This window comes from Euprymna scolopes, chromosome 10 (assembly GCF_053919585.1).
Source record: "Euprymna scolopes isolate OS-2025 chromosome 10, ASM5391958v1, whole genome shotgun sequence".
Taxonomy (NCBI): Eukaryota; Metazoa; Mollusca; class Cephalopoda; order Sepiida; family Sepiolidae; genus Euprymna; species Euprymna scolopes.
The window spans coordinates 119,745,922-119,765,766 of record NC_136491.1 but is presented as its reverse complement, the minus strand read 5'-3'; the positions used below and the strand labels follow the sequence as shown (position 1 = coordinate 119,765,766).

General features: G+C 36.0%; 1 protein-coding gene across 2 annotated transcripts in view; it reads right to left on the bottom strand.

The window, feature by feature from the left end:
* LOC145286245 (EEIG family member 2-like) overlaps positions 1-19,845 on the bottom strand; it is a 384,201-nt gene that overhangs the window by 3,304 nt on the left and 361,052 nt on the right. For both annotated transcript variants that reach the window (XM_080135066.1, XM_080135065.1), the window contains one exon: positions 11,289-11,400. In XM_080135066.1, coding sequence (XP_079991192.1) covers positions 11,289-11,400 — 112 coding nt within the window. The remainder of the gene's footprint in view (positions 1-11,288; positions 11,401-19,845) is intronic.

Genomic DNA, 19,845 nt, shown 5'->3' with positions numbered 1-19,845 from the left:
GTTTTGTGGGAAATATCACACATTTTGTAATTCATATGCAAAACTAGGGAAACAAATGACTATGATTGAAATATTGGTAAAGGTACATTAGCTTTCTACCCACAAAAAAATCCTTTAAAATTACCACTGTTATAGGTTTGTGATCGTGCTGAAAACGAAAATAACGTTTGAAATTCCAGGAAACAAGTAATTTCAATGATATGAATAAATTATAGTTTTAAAAAGTGAGAGATCACTTTTCTATTGAAATTTAACGTAAAATAAATACCCACTTTATAGAGTAGCTGGCGATAAAGTGGGTGCTCATTTTACGTTAAACTAATATAGAAAAGTGATCCCCTACTTGTTTAAACAATAATGTGCGACTTTAAGGGAAAATGTCACATAGCCCACTATACAATTCAGGCGATTAGCTTTCCAACAAACCTTCATTTCTTAAATTCTAATCAATAGTCACAGAGATCTCAAACTTATAAAATTGTCCAAAAATGTGGTATTATATATATATATATATATATATATGATGAAAATAATGGAAATAGTACTCCGACAAAATAGAGAAAATAAAAAAGGAACAAACCGTATTATGTGTTCACCAACGTTTCGTCTTTATTATTCACCCAGAGGAAGTCTCGAAATAAAGACGAAACGTTGGTGAACACATAATACGGTTTGTTCCTTTTTTATTTTCTATATATATATATATATAACCATGTAACTATACTATGTAACCATAGTATAGTATTATAATCTTCAAAAAGCCTGCAAATTTTCCTGTAGTTTCATCCTATAGAACCAAACATATGAACATTTCAATATTCAATTTTAGCTACAAGTATATATATATATATATTATATATATATATATGGATATATCTATACTTGTAGCAAAATTGAATATTGAAATGTTCATATGTTTGGTTCTATGGGATGAAACTACAGGAAAATTTGCAGGCTTTTTGAAGATTATAATACTATACTATGGTTACAATTTTATGACAATCGGTAAAAAAACAAAAACAAAATAAACTATATTTTCAAACCAATAAAATATGCCCAAGTTTGCCTACATTTGTATATATATATATATATGATGTCCTAACAGGTCAGCTTTAGTTTTGCTGCTTATGTTGTCTCCCCTGTGGCCTTCTCAGGCCACTAATATATACAGTACTTTCGGGTAACTGCGCCAAGTCCGATGTAATTGCGCCAACTAGCTAAAAATGCTCTTTTGGCAACCACTCATATAAAAAGCACTTTTTTTTAGTTGGCGCAATTACTCCAAAGTACAGTATATGTGTGTGTGTCTGTATATATATATATATATATATATATATATATATAGCGTAATTAATCAACATGTTTCCCTGATACATTTTTTTAATCCTATACAAGCTAAATTTGCCTGCTCACTATCGCTTCACAAAGTTCACTTGAAACCTTAAAACAAGCATTTCATTAATAATTTTGTTATAAACACAAAACAAAATCTTTCTCTTTTATTCATATAAATATTAACATTTCGGTAAATTCAATACAGATTTATCTTAAATGTGATTGTAATGAAAAGATTTCAATTTGCTTTCTCACTTGCAATCTAAAAATAGATCACAGCTTATTGAAAATCAAATTGGTCCTTCTAAAGAAAAGAACACTCAAACACAAATGCTAAATATTTTTATATTATATGCATAATATTTTACTTTTGTCTTATATATTGTTTATTTGTTTTTATTAGTGAATCTGGGTTTAAATAGTATCTACATTTACTAACAAATTCTTCTATTTTTCAGTTAATTTAGTTTTTGAAGTTTATAGTTTGATATTTTTTCTATTACCTACTTTTAATAAATTAGGAAAGGAAATCTGGGATAGAGTTATCTCCCTTCGGGTGGATTAGCACAAACTAAAACAGCACCACTGGGTCTTTCTAATACAACTAGCGGACCCAGTATCACAGCATTATTTGGGGAAATTAGTTTAGAAAACGTTAAAGTTCGCTTGAAGTATTGCATGTAGCATAGAAATTATGGTATATTATTGAAATGTAAACTTAAAATAACTGTTGGAAGTTTAAAAGTTAGTCCTTCTAAAGAAAAGAACATTTTATCCTATACCAGCTAGATTTGCTAGCTCCCTATCGCTAAAAAATAAGTAAAAATTCTTGGAACTCTTGTGGGGAAAATAGAAACGGACATACAAACGGCCTACCTGTAAAGCGCCCACGTGTCTGCCTGTCATACGCATTGGATAGGAAAAAGAGAAACCAAGATGGCGTCTGCTGTATTTAACAAAAACAGTCTCATGTGATCTCGCGAGATTCACATGGGTGAATGTAATATAAAGCAGGTTGCTTGGTGGAGTGGGGAAGTTTTTTTCACCGTACATACGGTTACTCAGTGCATTGGAATGAGTGAAGGAGGTTCCAATTCTACAAGGTATTTTCGGCATGACGTCAGGATTTGATCCTAAGTTGATTCCACTGTTTGATGGCAGCAGCACTGAGCAGTCAGTACAGGAATGGGTGGAAAAGGCAGAATTGATATGCCAGCTCAGTGGTGTAAAGCGTCTGGAATGTGTGGTCTCAATGCGCTTCGCTGGGAGCGCATACACTATATATCAGCAGCTAATCGATGAAAAAAAGGCAAATTTCACCTGCATCAAAAACGCCCTCTACACAGTGTTTGCACTAGATCCAGTTGCTGCTTGGAAGGAGTTTATGGCACACAAGTTACATTCCAGGGGATATTTATCTGGCAAAACTGAAGAAGCTTGCGGTCCTGTTCGGAGGAATGTCAGATAAAGGCCTGGTGTGCGCATTTATTGCAAGATTGCCTGCTGGTGTGGAGGATCTGCTCCAAGTCTCATCCCAAGTAGACAAGATGGACATCTCGGAAGTATTAGTGCAGGTGATGCTAAAAAAGAACCCAGAGAATGTAGACCATGCAGCAGCCATGCAACCATCACAGGGTGGATCTCAGGACCTGGGAACGGTTACAAGCTGCTACAAGTGTGGTGGGCCCCCAACCATTTGGCCAGTGATTGACTCATTGTGCTCACTGACTTAAAGGCTTAGCGGGCTTCAGTGCTACAAGTGTAAAAACCGGGGATACCTGGCCCGTGCCTGTCAGGGAAACAGGTAAGGGGAGGAAGCTACAGCGCCAGTCTTCTCCCCAGATCGTCACTAAACAAGGCACTGCCCGCAGTGAGCGTGCACGTTAACGGGCGTGAATGCCTCGCCTTTGTAGACCCTGGTGCGCAAGGCATGTTGTGACACTTGGTACAGGGAGAGAATTTCAGTGCTAACCATAGGTGGTAAGTCGCTGGCAGCTTGCGGGGTGAGCGCCATCAGCACAAGCATCAGTGATGGGCCTGCAGTGGCCGTGCAAGCTCTGGTGATGGACGGAGAACTGCTTGGGTACTTCCTACTTCTAGGAATGGATTTGATTACACAGCTGAGTAGAATCACCATGGACTGCACCGGCAAGATAGAGTTTTCCCGACATGAGAAAGGTGTCTGCACCACGATTACCCTGGATGAGCCAGACTTTCTTGCAGAGTACGATAGGGAAACCAATGCGTGGACGGCATCTTGGAAGTGGGCTGGCGATTAATCACCAATATCCTTATGGAACCGACTATCGGAGTACCCCTCTCCAATGAGGCTAAGGGGACAGTATGAAGAAGAACTGCAGACTTGGATCAACAATGGTTGGCTGCTTCCATACCCCAAGGATGAGCTCCCCCCCCCCTCCCAAGGACTGATTCCCCTGATGGCTGTCTTACAAGATAGCAAAGAGAAGGTTCGACCCGTCATGGACTACCGTATGCTCAATGACCATGTCAACTCGTACACGACAGGGGTGGTTGTTTGTGCACTCAAATTAAGGGAGTGGCGGCAGCAAGGGTGGGACATGGCAATTCTAGACCTGCACAGGACCTACCTGCAGATACGCTGTGGCCATTTCAGACTGTGGAAATTAAAGGAACTCGCTATTGTCTGACCAGGCTAGAATTCGGTCTCAACGTGGCACCAAGCATTATGACGGCAATTATACATGCAATCCAGCAACAGGATGAGGCTGTGTGCCAGGCGATATCGTCTTATATCGATGCTATCTTTGTAAATGAGATCCTCATGTCTGCCCAGTCGGTCAAAGACCACTTTGAGAACTTCGGACTGACATGCAAGGAACTCGAGCGTCTGCAAGATGGGGCAAAAGTACTTGGCTTGCGCATGAGCAGTAGCAAGGAGGGGCCCTACTGGAGGAGAGTGGTGACGTTCCGGAAGTCCCATCCAACATCACTCATCGGAGCATTTTTTCTGTTTGTGGAAAGCTGGTGGGCCACTTCCCTGTGTGTGGTTGGCTCAGTGGCGGCCATAAAACGTTGTGCCACATCCGTATCATTGGGTTGGGACGATAAAGTGCATGATGCTATGCTCCTGAGCATGCTGACAGAAACTGTGGCCAGGGTGACTCGTGACAACCCTGTGCGAGGGAACTGGTGCGTTAATGGGAACAAGTTCACGGTCTGGGTGAACGCTAGTTCACTAGCCCTTGGAGTTACCCTTGTAGTTGATGATGGCATTATCGAAGACGCATATTGGCTTTGTCCAGAGAATGATTCTAGGCACATAAACCTGGCCGAACTTTATGCCACATTGAAATGAGTTACCCTGGCAGTTCAGTGGCAAGCCAGGGTACTCCATATTATCAAAGACTCTGCGTGCACTCATCGGTGGATAACCGATGAATTGACTGGAAGAGCATGGCTAACCACACGGGCAGCGAGTGAGATGTTGATACGAAGGCGGCTCGCCACCCTGGTCGATACAATCAAAGAGTACAACCTGACCGTAGACATAACGCTGACCAGGTCTGCAAGCAACAGAGCAGATGCGCTGATATGAGTACCACAATGATGGTTGCTGGCTGATATCCGGGGAGGTTCTGAGATGCTGCAACAGTCGTGTGTAGCTGTCACGTGTAATATGGATGCGGATTGTATCAATGAGATTCATTGGCAATGTGGACAGCCAGGGGTTAAGCGAACACTGTATTTTGCCAAAATGGTTGACTCAGAAGTAAGAAAGGCAGATGTCAAGAGAGTAGTGGAAAGTTGTCAGGCATATCAATCAATCAACCCGGCTATGATACAGTGAAAAAAAGGGCAATTGGGAGTGAGCGGCACGTGGCAGAGAGTGGGCATGGACATTACACATACAATACACATTACGGTGGTAATCACTTCCTCACCTTCATCGATTGTGGACCTACACGCTTCGTGGTTTGGAGACCATTCGGGCGCCAGGACTCCTCCTACATTATTCGCCAGCTGTCATCTGTGTTCTTTGACAGAGGCGCACCCAAAGAGGTGCTGACGGACAATGACCCAGCCTTCTGTAGCCGGCAAGTCAGGCAATTCCTGAAGGAGTGGGGAGTGTGGTTGCGACTACGGTGTGCTTATGTGCCATCTGACAATGGCATTGCTGAGAGGAGCCATCGCAGCATCAAAAGAATTTCAGCCAGGAAGCAGTACACCTCTCAGAAGCCGTATATTGGTATAACATCATGCCGAAGGATGGCATCTGTCCAGGAACAGCGCCTGCAAATGCGATTTACCAATACCGAGTCCAAGAAAAGGGAATCTACCTCAACAGAGAAGTCACTAACGAGGAAGGACAAGGGTCATACACACCAGGAGATCCTGTTTGGGTGAAGCCGTCGGGAAGCCGGTGCACTGATAGATATACACGGGACCCACGTGACCAATGTGGTGAGTCAGCAGTCAGTCATGGTTGGCGGTGTGCCCTGTCATGTTAGGGACCTGAGGCCGGCAACACAGTTGCAACCACCACTGGACGACGGAAGCGACTCTGGGTCTGAGGCCAGTGGGCCATCGCTCTGATTTGCACCATCCTCATCAAGCAGCGAATTCGATATTAGTAGCCTCTCAGGGGAGGCAGTGTTCTTCAACCCTCAGACTGCGGATGAGAGTGCAAGTGAACAAGAGGCCTGCACAGTCCCCCTTCGAAGAAGCACCCGACGGAAGAGAGTGCCACCTCCCTGCCATCTCTGTGATCATGAGATCAGGGGGAAGTGGAGAAAATAGAAACAGACATACAAACGATCTACCGGTAAATCGCCCACGTGTCTGCCTGTCATACGCATTGGACAGGAAAAAGAGAAACCAAGATGGCGTCTGCAATATTTAACAGAAACGGTCTCATCTGATCTCACGAGATTCATGTGGGTGAATGTAATATAAAACAGGTCGCTTGGTGGAGTGGGGAAGTTTTTTTCGCCGTACAGACAGTTACTCAGTGCATTTAAGCGAGTGAAGGAGGTTCCAGTTCTACAACTCTACAACAATAAATGCGTAGAAAAAAACTAACAAAAAAAATTCTGGTGACACTCCATAATTCTTTTTACAAATACTTTTCTTTAAATATTAGATTAAGAAAAACAAGCCGCACATGCGTGGTCCCCCTCTGGTGCTGCATGTGAAATGACGCCATAAAAAATAGTGAAGAAATGATGAATGGGAGAAGTGTGAAGGGCGAACATTGCTTTCACATTTTCGCCAAGTTTCAGAAAAATCTAACGAATGGGGCAAAAGTTATGGGATAAAAAGTCTAATTTTTTGCAATTTTGGAGCATTTGTGACCCCTTTTGAGCTCCTGGAAATGCTGAATCCCAGTGCAAAATGGACAAACGGTGCAGTTTCATGCCTTAAGACATGTATATTTGAATTTAGCACCATGGAAAACCTCAATGTATAAATAAATATAAAGTTTTTGAGTAATATGAAAAAAGAGCTCCAAAAAGGCATGTTTTTTTTAGCTCTAAAAATCCCAGAGGGATGCTAACCAGGATTTTGCTAGGGTCACCCATACTGAATTTATATTAAGAACAATGGCCTCCACATTTTGGCCAAGTTTCAGGAAAATCTAATGGATGGATCAAACGCTATGGGGCAAAAAAAGTATCATCTTTGGCCATTTTTTACGAATGCAACAGGAATTTTTGCAAGAAAAATTTTTTTACTGTGCACATCTATTTAATAAAATACAATTTGTGGTAAAATTTCAGTTATCTGGCAATCGTCCGGACTAATGGGCACATGGACGGATGCACAGACGCCACTGAAAACATAGGTCCCTCTTCGATAAATCATATAAATCCAAGTTATTTTAAACTTGCATTGTATTTCAATGATGTTTCAATACTATGCACGATACGTCAAGTGAAATTTAACAGTGTGTGTGTGTGTGTGTATATATATATATATATATATATATATATATATATATATAACTATTTCATGTTTCACATTAGTATATGGTAAAACATTATATATAGGAGGGTTGTTCCAAACAAAGTCTTTTTTTTTTAACATAAAAAATTAAAGAGCTACGAAGACAGGAGCAGTACCATTAAAACTAGTTAACTTTTGGTGGCCCAGAATTTATTTTTCTACATAGTCAACTCAATGCACTTTTGTCATGAATGATGGCTGTGCATGGGTGCCTGGAGAATTCTTAGTTATAACAAGGTCATTCCAAAAATAAAACCTTTTTTTTTTCTTTTTTTTATTATTCAAGTCTGGAATTCAGTGATGCATCTGCTTTTGATACACATCCATGACAGCGGTTACTTTCTTAAGGGTCTCACACCATCAATCTCTGTAATAGAGTAATGAAACTTTCGGGTCATAAATGCATAAGTCCAGTCAGCATAACAATGCAATTTGCAATGCCCTCTGATCCTTTTGGACAGAATAAAAAATAGGAGCCATTACTTTTAGAACGCCCCTCATATATACCGTTAGTTACCATTCTAAATGCCAAAAGTTCATGCTCATAATTTAATTTTTATTAGTTTAAAAAGTAAAAAAATACATTTTTTAATTTTAAATTTATGAGTGTGAATTTCTTCCATCTTTTGGCATTTGTAACTGATGGTATACATGCCCTTAGTTGAAAATTCACTTTTATGCAGCTTAATATTTGTTACAGTTCGAAATATAATTTATGAAATATATACTTCAATAGTATATAGTACATGTGTGTCAGCACTAACTCTATTTGGGTTTAACTGCCTTCCTCCAAAAGAGGAAGTTTCATGAGAGTATGAAATTCAAATGCGATCCCCAGTCACATGTATATCCTCGTTAGGGGAGATGAGGATGTAAGGTTTTTGCAACTCTTGCAGGGACGTGTTGACATCCTCCTACATACAGCACGTGGAATTCCGAAATTCGTCACCCATTTTAGTAATAACCAGGCTCAACATTGCTTAACCGGTGATCTGATGGGAACCGGCAATGTGTCAACGTGATTATGCCATACATAAGTATATAGTATATACTTCATTATAATCCTAAGATGTGTGTGTGTGTATATGTGTGTGTGTGTGTGTGTATATGTGTGTGTATATATATATATATACTAGCAAAGAGACCTGACATTGCCCGGGATTGAATGATGATTAATGAATGTTTCACATTCCCATATTTTCATTGTCATCAAAATTGATATAATCGCCCATTTTTTTCAATCAAATAGATTGATTGCCTGTTCTAGTTAGAGACTCAACGCAGTGCACCAGGAGGAAGCTTCATATGCCTCCCCACAGTATCTTAGTCCACAATATATTGTAGTAAACATTGCACTGTAGAGAACTTACTGTTCATTATATAAACTTACTTTTTGTACAGAATGGCTTGAATTAAAGTTTAAAATACAAAAGTCAAGTATCATACTTCAATTGTGCTCTAAAAAGAAACATTTCCAACACAACCTTGTCATATCAAAAAAAAATTACTGCTTATATTATTACAGACACATAAGATATATTAGTGCGAAATTTCATAAAAATCGGACCAGTAATTTTCAAATCCATAGAAAACAAACACACAGACAAAATTCCTTTTCGATAATAGAGATAATACAAATTATGGAAACCGTATTGTGTGGTGGAAAAATAAAAAACCAAAATTATTTATATATCTATCAACATTTCATCTTTATTTCAAGACTTCCTCAGGATGATTGATTTTTATTTCCTTTAAATTAATTATCCAGAGAAAGTCTTGAAATAAAGATGAAACGTTGAGAGATATATAAATAATTTTAGTTTTTACTTTTTTTCAAATATAAATAAATATTTCTATGTATTATCATATTATTATAAGGCATGTAATTGTTATGTTTTAAATGATTATATTCAATACATGTTAGGGTTTGTGTTCCTTGATAGAAGTGCTGGTTGAGTTTGAATAAAATAAATGCGCATTAGATACGTTTGAAGCCAAAACGTATCTACTACATATTTATTTTATTCTCACTTAACCAGCGAGGAACACAAATCCTAACGTGAATTCCGCGTGACCAACGCACCATTCCGACATTTGAAATGACTACCGTAAAAACAAACGGACTTCTAATTCTATGCTCCAACAATATGGAAAAAAAAAGACATGCTGATGATGAAGTGTACCTTTGAGATTTATATATATGTATATATATATTTTAAACAAAATAAATATCTTTATTTTGTAATAATGCATTGTTTTGGCTTCAAACGTATCTAATACATAGTTATTTTATTCAGATTTAACACATATTTAAATCTTGCTTTAAGAATAAGTGTCCTTTTGCTATAAATATGTTTCTAGCAATGATTGTTATTCACATTTTTAATTACAGTTCAAAATTTGTTTTTATTCATGTTAGGGAAAAAATTCTCATTAGTAGCCTTCATTTTTTAAATTTATTTAATTTTTCTTTAGTTCAAAATTGAGCAGATAAGCATTTAAATAATTCTTTCTGAATCAATATTTAAATATGTATTAAAACTATTCTTCCAAAACTATTTGAAAACTCTCATTGATTTAACTGATGATATATGAAGTTTAAACCATTTGCTGATTTGAAATATTTTTAATGATTTTTTTTTTTTTTTTGTCCTTTGCAATCTGGAATTAATGTGTTTAATAACTCAAAAAATTCTATATATATATATATATATATATATATATATATACACAAGTAGCCCCGTTGCAGCCAGATGGCTGAATATTGTGAAAGAGAAGGGAGTAAGTCCAGTGTATTTACAAAACTAAAGTTAGCAATTACTTATTTTTTTGTCGGTTCTCCTGTAGGAGATGTCTCTTTGAACTACTTTAACAAAAAAAAATTGCATTTTCGACCAATATTAACGAAAAAAAAAAAAAAAAAAAATGACATACATGGGTAAAAGTATTATTTTATTTAATGACCGGTGGTCTAAACTGACCACCCTGGTCGAATCAGAGAAAGTTCAATTTATTTTTTTTTGTAATCAGACGGAGAAAATGGAAGTAATTAGTTTTAAAAAGAAAAAAAAATTCTTGTGTTTTTTGCAACCAATGTTAACGAAAAAAAATCTGAGATACATGGATAAAAGTATTATTTGATTTAATTTAATGACCGGTGGTCTAAACTGACCACCCTGGTCAAATCAGAGAAAGTCCACTTTTTTCTTTTTAATCAGACGGAGAAAATGAAAGTAATTAGTTTTAAAAAGTAAAAAAAAAAAAATTGTATTTTTTCAACCAATATTAATGAAAAAAGGATAAGATACATGGGTAAAAGTATTATTTTATTTTATGACCGGTGGTCTAAACTGACCACCCTGGGCAAATCAGAGAAAGTCCCTTTTTTTTTTTTTTTGTATCAGACGGAGAAAATGGAAGTAATTTTTTTTTAAAAGTAAACAAAAAAATCTTGTATTTTTCAACCAATATTAATTGAAACCTTTTTACTTTCTTTTTTTTTTTTGGTTGCAAATCAGAGAAAGTCCTTTCTTTTTTTGTTTTATTAATCAGACAGAGAAAATAGGAGTAATTTTTTTTTAAATAAAAATTTTTTAAAAAAATCTTGTATTTTTCAACCAATATTAATCATTGACTGCTGCTGCTACTCCCACCGATTTAATGCCTTTCACCACCACTTTGCCTAACGGCTGCTGATGCTACTCCCACCAATTTAACTTCTATCACCATTACTACTTTGCATTTCTTTGCATTTATTTTGCATTTCCATACACCAAACATGGATATAAATACAACTAAAACATCCGCTGGGTCATAAGCTTCATTTTGGTACCTAAATTGCCTGGGTGGGTTGCCTGTAGGCTGACTTAAACCGCGTTACACACACACACAACAGACAGTATAGAAATTTATAAAAGGATATATATATATATATATATATATATATATCCCAGGTTTATTTTACTTACTTTCTGCAGTGTCATCTAAGCGAAAATCCGTGCCTTTTATTAATTCTTCAACTAAATTCTCAGCATCAACTCTCGTAGAGTCAACTCTGCGTTCCATAGGGTCTTCCAGTTTCTGTAATTTAGAAAGAAAATAAAAAATACATATGATGCAAAAATTTTTAAAAATACGAAAATAAATATTTTTTTAATAAATATTTTAAAACATGTTTAATGATACAATAAACATCAAAATCTACAGTTGTGCATTGGTTTAAGGATTCATACAACATTCATGATTATAAACTTTAATTTTAACTAAAAAATTACTTTCTCTCCAACCATTTAATGCTGATGTCAATCATTTTTGGCCATTTTATTAAACATGTTGTAAATTAAATCCCAGGGTATCTAAATTTTTATTAAATTGAAATTCTCCATAATGACTAAAAATGGATTAGAACACTGTTGTGGTTTAATGTTGAAAGAAGATTGAGAAGGCTTGGAAACAGTGAAATGAAATAACAGAAAATACAGAAACGTATATTGGTTGTGTGGACTGCAAGCACAAAATCAGGTTACGACCCACTCTCAGAGTTTCAGCTCCAGACTACTCGATAGCAGAAATTGGTTACTGGAAATGATATCAGGAATAGTTGATTGTACATCATCTGCAGGGGTGCCACCCCAACATCCTTCTCCCAAGCTTTTTCTTTGTAAAAGCTGTTAATATTTCTTAAGGATTTTAGGATCAATTATTAGTGGATCGATGACTTTCCTTCTTCGAACAAAACGTCCTTCATAGCGATCTTGCTCCTGATGTTACAAATAAAATCATTCTTTTCTGCTTCTCATGCTACCATTGAGTTTATTGAAACCTTCTCTGGTGTGTAGGGGGTGGGCATAGTAGTAATCTTTCAGAGCCGCAATCAGGCCTGTGGAAAAATCTGCAGACACGAATTTGGTTGGTCTTTTTTGTAATGTATATGGTAGGAGCAGCCCATTCACTGGTGTTTACTTTCGATAGCATTTCAACCTTTTCTAGCTGATCTAATTCCTTATCAATTTTCTTGACTTCTGCAAATGGGACATTTCACTTCTTGAAAACAGCTAGAGCATTTCTCTTCAGCTCAAATCTGGCTATAGCCTTCGTACATCTTCCTAATCTGGAAATTTTCCTAATCTGAAAAAACTTCTGGAAATTTTCCTTCTAACTTGTCCTTTAACTGCTGTGCCTCAGTGGAGTTTTCTACCTTATGACAGAAATTGTTCATCAATTGGTCCTAGAGTTTACATTGCTCTATCCAATCTGTTCTGAGAAATTTTTCAGATGTCCTGTGCACAAAGACTTACTTTTTTGGTATACCATTCAATGTCACAGGGAGTATCAGCTCTCCCTTAAATTTTATCATATCGCCAGTCACTGCACGAGCTGATTTGTTAGTTCTCCTCATGGTTGTTTTTTTCAACCTTTTTCATGTTTGTATGTTGATGATTGACAGATCTGAACTAGAATCTAGCTGTAAATCTGCTTCCTTATCAAGGATCTTAACAGTTACATATTTCCACCAGTTCCTCTTTGATTCAATGTCAGATTTCACTTGTAGGACCCTGTTATTTCTTCTGTTTTTCCTGCAACACTCATTGCGGGTTTTATTTTTGTAAAAGCAATCTATAAACTAATGCTGTCCACTGCAATGACTGCACGGACTTGTGGGTGATTTTGGTTTGGAAATTGGATAACTACTCTTCAATTTTGCCTGGGTTGTCTTCTTGTTTCCTTGTTTTTTTCCAAGGGTGTACTCCTTTGGTCTGTAACTAGTCCTTATGACATACCTGTAACTAGTATGTATGATACGCCTAATTCCTTGATGTTTCTTGAGTCTTTCTTTACGCTGACTATGCATTGGCAATCCTTCTAGCTTTTGGAGTGTAAGCCCTTGTTCGCTTTCGAGTTGAGAAAACTCATCGTCTTATCTCTACATTTTTCATCAAGACGAGACCCTGTGCAAAAAGCAAATACTTTTATTCATCCGCTGACAGTTCAGCAAGATGAAAGTTGTCACAGTGCTTGCTAACAATGGACGCAAAGGTGAGATAATCTGCGTCATCACATTTCACCAGGTTGACACACTTCTATCTCTTGTGAAAAAGAGTTGTATTTGGGCTGAAAAGTTCAGATAAAAGTTTGACAGCATTGGAGAATTCTAGTAGTAAATAGTTAATGAACTGTTTTGTGGTCCTAGTTTCCTTAAAAGTAAGTGGACGTTTTTGGCATTGCTTCACTCTTGGCACTCCATAAATAAGTTTTTACATCACCTATAAAATGTCTTGTGCTCCAGTACCTAGGTAAACATTTCAATTTAATTCCATCTGGTGTTTTCGGAAAAAGTTGTGGTGTTATCACTGTGTTCCATTCTGATCAACATTTTTAAGAAAAGTTCCTCTTGTTCCTTCTGTTAAAGTAACAATTTCTCCTCCAACATTTGTTACCAATGTTGCTGTTTAGCTTCTTGTTCCTTGTCGAACTGCAGGAAAAAGTTGTTGCTGAAACTACTGTTGAAATTGCAACTGGAGCTCTCTATTTTGTTCTTTTAAATTTTCCTGTCTTTTTTTGTTATAGGTTGAACTGTGCCTTAAGTAACTGCATGATACTGGCCTTCCAGTCCTCCATCTTGGATATCTACTCCAAGCGAATGACAATTTTTTTTATATATAAACACTGGAAAAAACATCTTAGAAGGAACAAAAGAAATTTCTTTTGTGTGTGTGTGTGTGTGTGTGTACGTGCTGTAAATATATATATATAAAATCACTTGGGGTTTTCAGGTCTAAAACACTGAAATCTGAAATAAAAATGGGAGAAAACTATTTTTCCAAATTTTTAACAGTGAACAGTCTTTGCTGTCTAGCCCTCCCCATTTTTTTTCTTGTTTCATAAAATAAAATGTTCAATTCCAATGACAGTCAGGAACAGAAAAATTCAAAACTCGAGAAAAAAAATCTTGAACAAATTAAAAATGTTATATTTCAGTTTTCCTGTTTGCAATGAATTAGTCACTGAACGAGTCAATGCGACACAAACTTGTGAATTTAGGCCAGGCCTTACAAATGGGGTTTCTTTTCTTCAAAGGGGACAATTGTGTGTATGTTTTTTTTTTTGAAACAAGTAAAAATGCTCTGTAACAGAAGTCCGGGGGGGGGGGGTCACTTTTTCTCAGGAAAAGACAAAACATTTTAACTTATGGTTTGAATTTATTCTACCTTCTTGCATTTGATTTTTTTGGGGGTTTTTTTCCTTTTCATACATTCGTTTCCGTTTTATGATTTTCTTGTGGGACCTTCAAGAAAATGTTTTTTCTCTCTTTTTTTTTTTTTTTTTTTAAGTTAACACCAGCTGAGTTTTGCTTGAGAATTTCCATGCTCCTTTCAAATTACCGTCAATTTGTTATTTTGGATTTGAATTCCTTCATCACAGTCTGTTGTAAGAACACTGGGGTATTTTAAAATTTGGTTTTCTCTCACGAGTTTTTGAAACCTTGTTGCCAGTTTTTTGTGGTTTAATGTTGAAAGAATAACGAGAAGGCTTGGAAACAGTGAAATGAAATATTAATAGAAAACACAGAAACGTATATTAGTTGAGTGAGACTCTGCTCAGCTGGAAGGACAAAGTAAGGCTACAACCCACTCCCACAGAGTCTCAGCTCAAGGCTACTCGTTAGCAAAATCTGGTTACAAAAAATGACGTCAGGAATAGTCCATTGTCAGAATCTGTAAGGGTGCCACTGCAACAAATACACAAATTAATATGAAAAAGTTATTTATTTAAATGAGAAACAAAACAGACTTTCCTATGAATAGGACACTGAGTACATGTGATATATATATATATATATATATATATCACATTTCTGAAAAGGACACAGTTCTCCTTGGACTGTGCTTTAATGGTAAATAAAGAGATTCCAAACTTCTTCAGCATCAGTATGAAGATGGTAGGAAAGGTTGGAAAAGAATGAAAGGATGCAAGATTTGACTCAGGTGACACCAGAGAAAAAAAAAAACATGATCCAGATAATGCTGACGAAACACCAGAGTTTGTCATTGAAGTTCAGGAGATTATCAACAATGTTTGGTTGTGACGAAACAAGACACTAATAGATCCAATTGCAATAGGAAGAATGAGGTAAAGGCGAGGATCACTGGAGCCTTTGAAGGATTAAGTAAGGGAGTCTATGATAAGGGTCTGAGCCGGTTTTGAGGCTATCTTGAGGCAATCATCAAAGCTAAAGATGGGTTCATCAAGACAAACTGACTTAAGTTTGATGAATAAAGCTCAACAAAAAAAGAAAAAAAAAATCGTTTTTCCTCAACAGTAATCTTATGAACAAATATCGTCTGTACGATATATTACAATAGAAAAATGCAAGCATGAAAACTAATATGGTTAAGCTTAAGCATGAAAAAGTAAAGGACTAGTAGTTAGAATTGAAAATGAAAAGGACAAGATATTTTAGTAAAAAATATAATAAATTTATAACTTAAAATATTGTAGCATTAAGAATTGATTATATAATGTTACAAATTGAATTAAAACATTCTTAATACTCCAATATTTTAAGTTATAAATTTATTATATTTTTTTACTAGAATATCTTGTCCTTTTCTTTTCCAGTTTTAATAACTAGTCCTTTACTTTTCCATGTTTAAGCTTAACCATATTATTTTTCATGTTTGCATTTTTCTATTGTAATCCACTTTTCGAGGCTTCCAGTAAATTCACATGTTCTTTGTTTAATTTCAATCATTTATTTGCCCCCATAGACATAAGGTTTCTTCTATTGTGACCAATTTTGTATCATAAACTGATTTACCTCCCTTTTTTAAATTTTATGATTTTAAAATAAAAAATAGCAGCTCAAGAATAGCAATGTTTTTGTATAAAAAAAAATATGTCTACTGAATTATTTTTGGTAATTTTTGGAATTTTTACTAATCTCAACATGACATAGTTATGTACTAGTCTTTTTACTTAAAATGCATTTTTTATACCCAATTATAATGCACAAAAGAAAAAAAATTGCTAAGCAGATAAAAATTCAGTTAGTTCAACATAACCAAACATTTTCTGATGATTGATTATAGTTAAGAACTAAGAATCAAATAAAACATACCTTGTTTGTTTTAAGTATGATTCACACTGTAGAAGTTGAGCAGACGCCAAGGAAAAAAATTTAAAATATAACCAAGTTTTTCATTTTAAACACACGCACACACACAGGAGAGAACGTCTATCTTTATTTACATCTTGACACCAAGAGCAAGAAAACATGCAAACACTCGCTTATATCCAGATCGAAGGGAAGCAACTCTAAGTTACTCAAAAGGCTTATATTGAAAAAAAGAACATGTCATCAAAACATAAATCAAGGGAACTAACCCTTCACACAGTTCAACTTTTACTATTTTTTCTGTATTAAAACGATTAATCTATATTTAATTTCCAACATTTTCTTCAAAACAGCTCGAGCAACATCCAAACTTAAAATTGCGAGACGAAGAAATAATCAGAATCAAAAATCTATATACCCATCATTCCAAAAAGAATGACTGAATTAAGTTTGTGAAAAAGACAAAAAGCAAAAAGTCAAAACTGTAAAAAATCAAAAGCCGAGCTGGGTGCAAAATTACCAATTTGATGTAATAAGTTAAAAACGTAAAAATCAACTACCGGTAGCTTCCATTCTGAATTAACAAAAACAGGTTTTAAATGATTTCATTTAGTTATTGTTTTGTGGCATATCAACCCTTTTTGGATGATTTAATGTCAAGTCTAGTAATTTTGGTGCAAATCTTTGAGCTTCAAGTTCCTTATATGTTCACATATTTGTCATGGTGTTTGGTTGTTTTGTAGAGGATAATTATTGTTTTGCTTTTTAGCTATGCAGAACATGATTGAGTTTTTCAAAGGAAAAGGGGGGAAAAAAACAACACCATCAATGTTCAGTGCAGTTCACTATGTACCGTGATCGACCTGAGGGAGCGATTTGCTCCTCATTGGGGAGCAGGGTGATTATGCTAAGATAGCTTTAATAGATTCCTGGCAACAGCGGATATCCCAAAGACTTAAAGTAGAAGATATGGATATATATTTTATTTCATTGTCAAAATAGATATATCTTACTTTATTGTTTGGAAATCAGAGATATGTTGTTATTCGAAAATGATTACAGGAAATGTTAGAATAATAGCGTCGACATTGTCAGCCCGACAGACTCAGTACCAGGTGTTCTGACTGACAGCCGATGAACTCTGGGGGTCATGGGAAAAGATAACATATTTTGGTCTCAGGTTGTAAAGCTAGTGATATGGCTGAATCGCACACCCGCAAATTTGGATTCCCCAGATGTGTGGCATGATTCAATTGGCTTAGGAGATCGTCTCCCCCATGCCTGACCTTACTATGTAGTGCTAATGTCGATTGAAATTAACCAGTTTTGTGTGCGAAACTCGAAGTAACAATACCTCTCCCTGAAGACGTGACCAGCACACCCCTCCTCCGACCCGTCTGAGTGCTGTCTCCGAAGAGAAAAGAGATTTGAGACTTTTAAAATTTACTAAGAACTGAACAAAATATTTGTAAAACGTCTGTAATATATTTTATGAAATTAGAATAGAATTCAAGCGTCTGTTGTCTTTCTTGCCTGCGTGAGTTTTGTTATTCGTTTACAGCATACCAGGATTCAATGTGACCGCCTCTCGAAGTACCAGACGACACGAGCTGAAGTTTTCAAAAAGATCAAGGGTCCTTACGTAAATTCACCAGAGAGGGTATTACACTATATGCTAATTTTATTGCAGAGATTTCTTTCCATATTCACATGTTAAATATTATACAATTGGACATTTCTGTAAAAATCTTTTATTTCTTTGAAATGATGCACACATATTGCTTTTCTCAATAATTACTTATCGTAAGCAATTACTAGTCATTTTGCAGTTTTGCTTCTAAAATTACCTAAAAATACACATTTTATATGATAAAGATCATTTCCCTATTATTATACTTCTTTGCATCCATAGATTTTTTTACATTCATTCCCTTTCACCAAATATTTGCTTGAATCACAAATTACCGATTGAACAAAATCATCTCCATTTCTTTTAAACTTATTTACATTCTTTAGATTATTGCATCATTTAAGCATGTCGCTATTACATAGTTAAAATACAAAAATACATTTCCCTTCTTAATTTCTAAAATAGAAAGATTTGAAATCATATATATATATATGTATATGTATATGATGATTGCAACGTCTTGTCAGACGAGTGCCACTCTCTCAGACACTTAAAGTCTATGAGCCCAAAAAACGACTTTCATCGTCACAGGACCATCTAATAGACAAATGCCTTAGAGAGTATCTGTACACAGATGATGTTACAGAGTCTTAGCTTTGCATGACAGCTAAGTCTCTCTCTTGGTTCAAAATGTTGAGATCCAGCAACAAGCAAGAGCAAGATAGCCAGCAACAAGTTAAACAGCAGACCAGCTTAATGCGGGTACTGGTCTCCCGCTTTCTGTTTTTTTTTAAATCAGAGTTGTCTTCACCATGGCTTACGGGAGCCCTCTCCACTCCAACACACACATACATATACACAAACATACCTGGTGCTAGTTGGCCGTTGACCACAAAAAAGGGTTCATTCGTCCTTTGGAAGGTCTTGTTTTTAATCCTTCAGGGAGACTATCCACCCTCCTCACCAAACAAGTCTGGTGGGGGAACCAGTTTAGTCACTGGTGATCCAACCATGAGGCAGGTAGTACTGGGTTACATGGTACCAGTAGCATATGACATGACCTGACATACACATATATATATATATATATATATATACATACATACATACGCACACACTAGCATGCCGCCTGGCATTGCCCAATCATAAAATGTGCATAAATATTATATTTTAATTAATATAGAATCCGAGACATATGCAGGAGAGTATTATGTTTGTCTAAACAGTTCATTTCTTGTAAGTAAAAAACAGAAAAACTACTCGAGCTAAGATCGAAACCAAAACCTAAAGGCAGGGAGTCAAGTACGATAACCAGTAGGCCAACTTTACACGATTCTTACTACTTATTCTTAACATAAAGAAACGGTTACATTTCATAGTCGCACACGCGCATTCGTGAAACAGTTGAGAAACAGATAAATCCGATCACAGCCACATACCAATATTTCAATTTGGAACCCATAGCTGCCATTTTTTCCATACACAAATGGATTAAAAAATTTTCCACATTCCTGAATGCCCTATATACAAAATTTCAAGTCTGTAGATGAAAACTTTATTGAGTATATAGGTTGAGAAGTGTCCTCGCACACACATTCTCACTTTTATAGATATATAGATAAGTGGCCTTGTCTGTCTGTGTGTGCACAGAATGGTCTAAGAAAATACTGTCAATTTTTGGTGTATAGACTTGCAATTGGATATTTAAAGGATTCAGATCAAAGGATCAAAATTTAAAAATAGGAAGCTGGCACAAATATTTATACATTAAACCGAGTTA